The sequence below is a fragment of the Austrofundulus limnaeus genome, unplaced genomic scaffold (genome assembly GCF_001266775.1).
Source record: "Austrofundulus limnaeus strain Quisiro unplaced genomic scaffold, Austrofundulus_limnaeus-1.0 Scaffold1132, whole genome shotgun sequence".
NCBI lineage: Eukaryota > Metazoa > Chordata > Actinopteri > Cyprinodontiformes > Rivulidae > Austrofundulus > Austrofundulus limnaeus.
Window position 1 is genome coordinate 53,255 of NW_013953534.1, and position 11,258 is coordinate 64,512.

The 11,258-nt window shown below is 37.1% G+C and overlaps 1 protein-coding gene across 1 annotated transcript in view; it reads right to left on the reverse strand.

The window, feature by feature from the left end:
- Nucleotides 1–11,258, reverse strand: part of usp25 (ubiquitin specific peptidase 25) — a gene marked incomplete in the record, with an annotated part of 93,279 nt that overhangs the window by 46,408 nt on the left and 35,613 nt on the right. The window contains 5 exon segments of the mRNA XM_014030869.1: nucleotides 1,002–1,166; nucleotides 4,295–4,390; nucleotides 4,493–4,620; nucleotides 8,572–8,723; nucleotides 10,565–10,638. Coding sequence (XP_013886323.1) covers nucleotides 1,002–1,166; nucleotides 4,295–4,390; nucleotides 4,493–4,620; nucleotides 8,572–8,723; nucleotides 10,565–10,638 — 615 coding nt within the window.

An 11,258-nucleotide genomic window follows, 5' to 3' on the forward strand; every position in this document is an offset into this window, starting at 1 on the left:
GTTTTATCCTCTTGGTTTTTCCTTTTTCAATACCACTAGCTATTTAGCTATAATAGAACCCCGTAAATATAAAAACAAGCCTTGTTTTTCAATAACTAGGAGTAAAAAACATTATTTTGTATTTGWTTAAAAAATGTAGCTCCTCTGAATAAAGACAACTAGTCTAAAACCAATGTTCTCAAATGAAGATGGAGGTTCTCGGGCGGGCTGTGCACGGTCAGACACCACACTACACGTCTGAACTTTTACATTTCTACACTCCTGTCAGGGCTCTGAGGTCTTGTGATAAAGACATGCTGATTGTTCCTCAGACAAGACTAATGATCAGATGAGACAGAGCTTTTTTCTGTGGCTCCAAGGCTTTGGAATGTCTTCCTCTGAATTTAAGATCAGCAGACTCTGTGGACTCTGGTAAAGGTCAGCTAAAAACTCATCTTTTTTAATCTGTTTTTGTTTAATCTGCCTTGTGTATTTTTTATTTGTGTTTGTTGAAGCACTTTGTGATTTCTGTCTTGAAAGGTGCTATATAAATAAAGTTTTACTTTGTTCAACTTCTCTGTAATAAATTTATTAACTTTTCTGAAGTGTTTGTCTGGTCTCTCATGATAATAAACACAACACATGCAAGCTCTACCTGAGATGACATTTGTCGTGACTTAGTGCYATATAAATGAATTGAACTGAACTGAACGTGTTGCTTTGCAATGCCTTCCTTTACTCTCTTTTTCATTTGAAATGGCAAAGGAATTTTGTTGCATCTAGACATAAATTTTGATTGTGCAGCGAGAAAGATCACATGAATATTTACATCTATTTGCATGCTGAAATAAAGGCGTGTCTTTTGTAAACTTAGTCCCACATAACTTCAAATATATAAAGGAAAAGTATACAGAAACATGCATGTGAATGRTTTGATAAATCTAAGTATTTTTAATTAGTTTGTTATGAAAGCTGCCCACTCTTTCATACATGAGGCTTCAGAAGTCCAGAGTTTAACCTGCCTTGGTAGTGGTAACTGCTGTCCTATTGTACCAGCAGGTGGTGCTGATGTGTCAATATCTTCCACTGGTGAAGTACACACAGGTTTACTGGAAGCAAATTCCATGGCATACTGGAGGACATCTGCCAGAGGAAACCTCTTGGGGCCTGAGCCATAACTCAGGTACCTGGAGGGAAACAAAAAAGGAGAATGTATCACCAAGACAGACAGAAACAATAGGAAAACTAGAATTGTAATACAGTTGTGACAGGGGTCCAAGCCTGCATATGCATGATGACCTTGGCTCGTCGTCCCCAGCACCCAGTGGACTTATGCACCGCAGTCGTAGCATGATGAAAATTATTTATAAGGTCCATTTGAGGCCTTAAAGTTTAAAACTAAAAATAAACAGATCTACGTCTTTTGAAATAAGTCTCTTAAACTGCATCTATATGTCCTCTTTGGCCTTTTTTGTCTTTTTACTGACAGCTGCAATGATAACATCCTTATACCAACATGCCAACTGTTTGTCTTCTGGACCTGTTCAAACCATTTCAATCTGGACTTTTTAATATTACCCCCAGTTATTCATCTGTGCTGTACCTTTCGTGATCTCACTCCTGTAGCTCTGTAGGTCAAATGTGTGATTTTTAATCAATTTTTGTGTGGCGTTATTCACAAGCCACTCCCACTTTTTCCATTTACCATACTGCTTATTGCTAACTCAGTTTGTGGTCTTAGGCAAATGCAGTAGATTTGTTAACAATTAGCTTTAGCATTTTTGAGAAACATACATGATGCATGTTTTACACCCCTTAGAGTTTGGTGAATATGAAWTTTTTAACACTGCTCTAGGACAATCTATTGGATGCATGTTATGAGTTGGATGTGAATATGTTTTAAAACACATAAAAGACTGTCATTTTTGTTAATGCTTACAAGCTAGCTTTTTATATGCGTAAACATAACTCTGTCATAGAAAAACCAAACAAATTTTCCTTCACATCTTTTATAGAGCCACTACTCTAGGTGCTACATGAGAAGTTTTCTGCTTAATGTAGTTGCACCTTTGGAGGAGAGGTTTAATCATTTGCCATTTTGCATAAACAACAATAAATGTTTAAAGAAACTTATTAAACTTAATCAAAAATACAGAACAATTAAGAGGCAATATCGTTTTTGTTGAATGGGCTAAGTATACAGGAGTTACAGATCAAAATGTCTTATTCCTTTACACTAGTGCTACCTATTGTTGGGTTGCTGATGACGTGGTATTGATGTCACAAAATGCAGATGGGGCACAGGAAGTAAATGCAGCCCCATTTCCTTATGTTGATTCAGCATCAAAATGCCTAAATTCTGTGCCGTGTTCCGACCGCCCTAATCTGGAGAAAGACAAAAGTTTATATTTTTTTTGTTTCGAAAGTAGTGTGTCACATGGGAGTTAATTTTGAAAAACTTACAATAAAAAAAAGACAAAATAGGATCAACAATCTATGGCTAAAAAAAGAAGGTGCGGAAATGGACAATGCAAGAGTTTGCAGTGACCACTTCTTAACAGGTAAGGCTTGTATAATTTAAATTATATTTTCAGATAGTTTATTGGACAGTTACTCGAATTTGGGTTTACAGAAGTAAAATAAATGATTAACAAGTAGATCCAAGCACACAAAAGTATTGGGTTAACTTGTTGTTAGCATTAGCGATAGCATTGTCTAATTACTTATAACACAACTCACTACTCACCCAGACAGAAACAAGATGACAAATATTTAAAGCTTCTTTGGATCCTAAATGTTTGACCCAACCTGAAACTAAATATTTGTAGCTTCGAGGCTTTTGGGAGCTTTTATCTGGCTTGTTGTATAATACGAGCTCTGCAGCACCAGACAGTTTGTTATGTCAATTGCCTCGATGTCGGGTAAATCCTCCAGATTATATGTCTTTGTTATTAAGACAATATGGATCAGATCCTAAATGTACACAATTTTTTTTTGCGATATCTCGTCTGCACCAGCCCATTAACGGCATTGGCTTACTTGTTTTGATCCATTTCACTATTTTGAACCAGAGAAAATCACGTCTTGCCCCCATCTAAATTTTGCACGTCATCTGGGTCACGTGACTTCAACCCAGCAATTGGTGGACTGATGTAGTTTTTTGTATTATATACCAGTTAGTGTACACTATTTTTATGAAAAACTTTTTAATAACTGATATTGACTCCATGACAGATGTTTTTTTCAATTAAGACCGTCTAGGCCACGCCCACTTTATTTGAGGTGAATACAAGAAGAGACAAAGTTTCTGAGAAAAAATTTGTTTTGGTTGATAGTACCCCATATACCTCAATGATTTTCAAATTTGGTCCACCAACTTAGGACTGAGTCATGTACTATGTGTATGATTTTCATCTGATTATGTACTACAGTTTGGAAGATATGGCAGAATTTCTGTTTAGCTAGCTTGCGTAAGTGAAGGCGTAACTCACATATTTTAACATTTTTATACATGTCTTTCAAAACTTAGAATCAGGATACTAACTAGATATAAAATGGTAAGTTGCATGTAGATTGAATTTTAAACGTTTGAATGAAGGTTAAAAGTAGCTTTTGTAAAATTTGCAACTGTAGAAAAAAATTAGGCAGAAATGGGCGTGGCCTATAGCAAGGAACTCAGTGGTGTCCAGGGATTATATTGCTATAAGCTAAATAGTTTTGTGATTTATGGTTTAGAAGCCAGAGAACCAAACACAAATACACTGATTATAGGGCCCCCTATAGGTTGACATGTTGGAATATTTTTCTCCTCCATACTCATAAGTTTTTTTTTTACTACCATGTTAAAATCGTTTCTGTAGTCCCTGCGGTTTGGGTTGCAGTATGAGTTTTCCCGACAGAAGAAAATAACAACAACAAAATAAAACATAAAAATAACAATAAATAATAATAACAATAATAACACATTGCAGCTGCGTTCCCCTTGCTCTGCGGGCTTGGATCTCTAATTATAATAATAATAATAAAAAGCAGAACAGATTCAATAGGTTTCCATGCTCTGCTGGATGCATGGAAACACTGCTGCTTTGCAGTTGCATTCCCCCTGCTCAACGGGTTTGGACCCCTAATAAGTGGAAATGGCAAAATATTTGACTGAGAAAAGGTGCAGTTAGAGTGAAAAATCTAACTATAACTCAGTTTGGCATCACAAATAAGAAGGGAAATGGACTGAGAAAAGCTATCCCCATAGATCTTTTCAGAGATCTCAGGACTTTGACTTGGGTTACTTAGTATACAGTATGTGGACAAAGTCTACCTCTCCAGTCGCTGCTGGAGCAGTGTCAGATGCTCTTTCAGCCTCCTTATTTCCTCCCTCTTGATTCTGGTTATTTCCTTGTTTCTGTCCACATACCTGCAAGGCAGAAACATTAGAAATTTCAGTCTAACACCACATTTTATTTAAACAGAGCCAGAACAAATGTTTTAATGACAAGCAGTGCTTAACTTTCATCACCTGTCCATGTAGAGCATAGAGGGAAACTCAAGCTTGTTGTGGATCTTCTCAGGTCGACCAAGTGCTTGATTAAACTCAAACCTTGACAACTCGAAGGTCAACATAGGAGGGAGTTCTGTGAACCAGTGCTGGAAGATATTTAGATAGTATTGAAATAAGTTGGGTGCTGATCCAGTTTTCAGTCAATGACCTTCAACCACCTTACTCAATGAGTCATTACAATACAAAAAGGCAGAGTCATTTTGTATAGATTCACTTTCAAAATTATTATAATAATCTATGAAGTTGAATAGGCAAACTTGATAATTCTTCCTTCTCCAGTAAGATTCAAGTTTACTAATAAACAATCTGACCAAGATATTAACAACTTTCTAAATTGACAAAAACGTACAGGTTTTAACCTGGGTCTCTTGTCAACCAATTAATAGAAGAAAAGTATTTCCTTTGGGAAAATATATTGTCATTCTATAAAGGTTTAAACATCCAGACCTTATCTTAACTAGACGTATAACATCAAGTCTACAATCCTTTTCACCTTTATTAACTGTTTACAAACCTTTGTGCTTTGTAATAAATTACCATAAAAGACAAAGCTGGTTCCTCATCTTTGAGTATTTTTGGCCAGAGGTAAGAATTCCCTGCATATCATATGATCTCACACTTCAGTAAATATGATTAAAATGGGTGAATAAATAAATATCACTTAAATCTGATTGGTGTTTCCCAACTTGTCAAAAGTGTAGTGCAGGACAGAAACAGTTTATCGCCCTTTCTGTTTCTGTCCTACAACTCGCTACAAAAGTGATGGCTAAGTGGACAAGTGCAGTAGAAAATTATTCTTGTTTCCACATGGTGGACTAGACATTAATATGTTAAATACTAGCAGTTTAGCTTTAGCTTCCACCATATTTTTTTTTTATTAATTTAGCTTTTTAAAATCAGTGGAACTAAGAAACTTGTGAAGCAGTTTAGATGTTAGTATAGATCTTGGTTAGCTGTGCCCAGCACTGCTCTTAACTGATCATTCCTAGTTTAATATTAATCCTAAAGAAAGTTAGGTCAACTTACTTAAAGTTGTATAGACTGCTTTGATTATGTGTTTTGAACTTGACAGTTATAGTTGATGTCATCACGTATGCCGTACATGACAACGTCGTTACATCATGTGGGCAGAACCATGTGTTTGTCAAGTGAAACCCTCTTTCCGCTGTACTCATCGCTCTACCTGTTTTCTGTGAAAAAGGAGCAATTGTCTATGTGGTTAAGAAGGAAAATTTACAAAATTGCAAGGAGTAATAAAATAAAACTACAAATGGACCTTTACTGTCTGTGACTCAGTTCCTATTGTTCATTGTGTCTTTCACAAGATTTGGATGGTTCACGAACGTCCTATCTAACCAACATGTAAACTAGACTGAGACAAGCTGAGTCAGCAAATACTTTTTATGGTGCATGAGTTTCCAATACTGAACTTTTTCACAATATTCTAGTTTTCTGAGACACCAATTTCTTTGGTGATTTGTAATCCATAATCATCAAAATGCAAAAAAATAAAGGCTTGAAATGTTTCACTCAAGTGTAATTAATCTATATATTTTTCACTTTCTGAAATGATTAACAAAACATATTATAAGATATTCTAATTTTCTGAGCGGTACCTGCATTCTGCTCTACATACTAAGCTCAAATATCACCATCATAAATCTACACCCCCTGATACAATTACCGTATTTTTCGGACTATAAGCCGCGACTTTTTTCCTGAACTTTGAACCATGCGGCTTTTAGTCTGGTGCGGCTTATACATGGATTTTTTTCTTCAGCCACCATGGGGCTTTTATGCTCCATTTGCATCAACGACTCGCTTCAAAAAAAAAAGGAAAGAAAAAAGCGATCCTTCCAGAGCCGACTGTTGTACCAGGAAGCAGCAATTTAAAGATAGTCAATGGCCAAAAACTCATAAAAGGGGATAAAACAGACATTTTTCACGGTGGAATCTGACTGATAAAAACTTTGGAGCTTAATCCAGGACMAGTTTGTTGATAAACGTCGAGTGAAGAGCCGCGGACTTTTTTTTCCCTCATTGCACTCCCCGGGGAAGGAATCCCATGCAGTGACGTATGCTGGAGCAGGAGGGGTTTCCCAGCACAGCTTCAGAGCCAGCATTACCCCGGGAGGACAGCCACACAGAAAGCAACACTGAACAGATACCGCTGTGTGACGCAGCTTTTCTCAGCTTGTTTAACTCCGACACTGAAGAGGAGGATTTCGATGTTTTCAGTGCGCCGGAGGATGATGAATGAGATGTTTTGTTGGACCAGAAACTGTTAAAGAAAACTACCAAAATAAGGTCAGTTAAATGAACCATATTCCTCCGAACTTTAATTCCTAAAGGTTTGCTTTTTATGTTTTGATGCTGAATTCACTTTTTTGACGGCAAATTTGGGTGTACTGTTTTTTTTATGTTGGGGGTGCGGCTTATAGTCCGGTGCGGCTTATAGTCCGAAAAATACGGTACTGTAAACAACACAATATAAAACTGGACAGTAATGAAAGAGCGCTGAAGCTCTTAGCCAATATCGGCAACATTGAAATGCAAACAAAAAGAAATACTAGCTGTTCAGATATATTTCCTATTCAAAAGTAGACTAATGTGATGATGTTTTTGCCTGAAGCTGCTTAGAAGCAGCACGGATGTGGAACTCTTTACCTGTTAATGCTTGAGACAACATTTTAAATTTAATGAAAAGAAATGGTTAAAGGATCATCAAATATGTGGTTTTTATAATGTAATCTGAAATGTTTGTTGATCTAATGTCTCGACTGGTTCACTGTTACTGTTACGTGCTTTTATTGTTTTTATTGAATCGTATTTTAGATTTACGTCAGGTTCACAGTTACTGTTGGGCATTTTTAAGGTTTTTATTGTATTTTAAAGATAGTGTGGGGCTTACTAGTGATTTTTTCATTATTATTTTACTTCTTTTAAACCTGCTGTCACTCTGCCTCTGTTCAGGGACAACAGATGAAAATTAGCTCATAGCTATTTCTGGTTTATGCAATAAATATTATGTGCAATGTCCCTGTTGATAGGCTGTAGATGAAAACATGAGGCACATATTGTTATACTATTGTGATTCGTTTCCCATCCAAGTCATCTCAACTTTGCCATGCTTCTCCTCCTGCAAACTTTGTCCTAGAGCTACAATTGTAATTTATATCTGTAAAGCTCCTGTGCCAAATGATGGCTATGCCTTTTGGTGCCTGTAAAACGTATAGTTTATGAAATATTAATGTTTAATGAATTATAATGGCAGTCAATGGAGCCTTGTATTGGTCCAATACTCAACTTGGTACTGCACCATAGTTTAATATTTCAACTCAGTAGTTCAGTGTTTACAGCACTAATATGATTGTATTTTGATGTTTTACTATAATATTGTCTTAATACTGCTCTACTGTTGTAATATTATGCATTTGTGTGTCAATAATTGTATTGGCAATGTGGCCTCTTTCTGCACACATACAAACCAACCCCTGCCACCATCTTCTGCCACAGCTCCATTGGTCTAATGGTCTATGTCATGGACTTTCATGTGGGTGATCAGGGTTCAAAACCCAACTAATGCAACTTTAACAAATCTCCTCCAACTTCATATTGTCACACCATTACCTTAATTACAAACATCTACTGACGTGACAGGCACAAGCTGGTATAGAAAACACATTTGAACTTGGTTAAAGTTCCTTCTGCCAGTCCAATGCTGCAGGCAAAGCCATACTGCAATGACGTGCTACATGGCAATGCACACTTGTTTTTACATCGTAAAAACCCATGTCTAGTTTCTTTTAATTCCTTCCACTCTTCATCTGTGAGGTTTGACTTCTGTTCAAAACAGTGGACTGAACAACAGCAATGCAAGAGTATTGACTGTAACTGGTTAAACTACTTAAACATGAATTTAAAAACATAATTTTAATTGCATAGTAAATTTGTAATTGATAATAGAGGATTAAAAAGATATTAACTGATGACAAAACACTGTTTTAGAAAGACAATTTCCATCTTTCTGCACTGACCTCTTGACCAGATCTGGAAGGATTCTCAGCTGAATGCAGAGACTCAATCTCTCCTTCGATCATTGCAGCCTCAAGACATTCATGGAGGTCTTTGAAGCCATTCACTTGCAGAGGATACTGTCCAAACATCTCAGTGTTCTCAAATTGTTTACCTGTAAAATTATACAAGTACAAAGGCATAAATAAATGAAACGTCAAAAAAAGGTAACACTCTACTATAATTAGGGATGAAACTGTATAGGACAAACTTATGATGGTCCTTTATTGGGGAATATATAAACAGATTCTCACAGAAAACAGGTTTTTCACAGTAAATTAAAAGCCAGCATTGCTCTGGATAGGGTTTCAGTTTCTGGCTGGATGAACTGCCTGTCAGATAAATTCTTCACCCACTTCTCTGTCTTCCTGGCATTTGCTTGTGCTCCCGTGTGTTGTTCSACCTTCTGTGAGTTGTTGGAATTACGAAGGGACTGTCGAGTTACCAGTAAAGTGAACTTCTTTTGTTGTCGGTCTTGGACTTGATATGCTGAGCTAAACCTGCCTTTTCTGTAAAATCCATAACCTGTTGGGATGTGGTCTGATCTAGATGTTTTGTTAATTCTTGTCGGACATGTTCTTTGGCTTCTACAGCTTCAATAGTGAAGTTGGTCTGTCTTACTCATTCGTTCAAAAGCTGGGTCTGTGCCCTCTCTAGGATCTTACTTGCCCGTTGTCCACCAACAGACGGTTTAAGTTAAAGGCTCTTAGGAAAGATGCCACTCTGTCTGCAACAGAGATTAAATCTCAGATGGTTTCTGTAGTCCGCCTTCTTTCTTGCGGTTTGCTCAAACTCTCAAAGTTTCAGGCAATCCTGGCCAAAGTGGTTCAAAACGTCCTGATGCATCTCAGTAATCCAGGTAGAAAAATCATAATAATAACAATAACAATAACAATAACAATAATAATAATAATAATAATAATAATAATAATGATGGTGCGTTCCATTTACATTGTATTCCCGGAACTGGTAAATGGTAATGATGACATTTCCCAACAAACCATATGAAACATTCCAGTTAGCCGACAGGCGATTGTATTGCTGCCGCTAACCTAGCTACAACACTGCTACAATAAAAACAATGACAAAAAGAGAGCTCTACTACGTACGTCACACAAATAAACATTGGTTTTAATATGTACAGTATTTCACAGAAAACACACTACTTGTGTGAGTGATTAAACATGCACAAAAAAAAAGATTTAACAGTAAAAGTTACGGCATTAACTTTCTAAAGCTGCGAGTAGCCGCCATCTTGAAATCGAAACTGGAATCAGTTGCATTTCTTCCACTATACGAGTGGAATATTACCACTGGATTCCAGTTTAAATCTACCAATGGGAACAGGGAAATTACCACTTCCCAGGACTACTGGAACGCACCATAACTATGTCCGCTGGACGGGTTCTTCTTTAATGAAACATTTCGTCTCTCCAAGAGACTTCTTCAGTCTCTTCCAAGAAGCTAAAGGTGTGAATCAGGGCCCCAACGATAGTCAGGTGATGGGGCACATGATCCTCTATGAACAACAGAGCCAATCAAGGAATTAACGACCTATTGTTTGGCTGATGGTCCTCTTTTGCATGTGATCAACCTGTTTGTCCACCAGGTGGAGGCAGTGCTTATAAGACTGAGCTCACCTGAAACTCATCAGACTGAAGAAGTTTCTTGGAGGAGAGATGAAACTTTTCACTAAAGAAGAACCCATCCAGAGGACCTACTTATTCATGCAACACAACGTCAATCAATGCCAAGGTCTTTGACAATCAGTGCAGCTGCACTGGTGTTCTGCATGGATGACATCTCATCAAGACAAAGTCACCTTTCATTACTTGGAGCAAAGACTCTCTTGCTTTGTGAATGCTATCATGAAACCATGCCAAAGCTTTTATTTCTGTGGTTCTCCAGCTACCCCAGTCTCTCTTTTAATGCTTTAAATTGAAAATATCATCTCACCTTCTAATACACCCACAGCAAGAAAGCGCCCGTAGAAAAGCTCCACCATGGGGTTCTTTGGCTTCTCTCCCACACTGAAAAATAAATAAACAAATACAACAGCTCAAAAAGACCAGATATGCACCAACAGAAACATGTCCAACTTTGTTTAGCTGCCTCATCCATGCCTTTTGGCAGCTGCTAATCTAGAATATCTTCTTGGATTCTCAAAAGCTCAATTTGCTAGTATAAGGTGTGACTGAGAGTAGTGAACATACACATAAGACACATGGTATATACATAAGTACAGCCAGGGTTCGACAAGATTTGTTTCTTTACCTGCCCTGTCGGGCAGTTGACGAAAAATGTCACCTGTTTGACATGAAAAGTTACCTGCCCAAAATAAAAATGTTCAAAATTTGATAAAATATAAGAAAAACGTGTACTGTATTTGTTTTACAAAACTATTAACATGGTTATACAAAGGTATATAATACTGTATATGACATCTGATTTAGCAGATGCAAACACTGCAGACTGAGTCACTCACAGTCAGTCGATTGTTTTATCAAAAAACATCTTCAAAAACCTTTTTTAGACCTTTCCAGTGTTTCCCATAGAGTACTGGCCTTTCGAGGGCTGCTTATAAAAACGTAATGTTATGCATATAACTACTGTTCCCTGAAGGAAAGGAACGAGGTACAACATATGTATG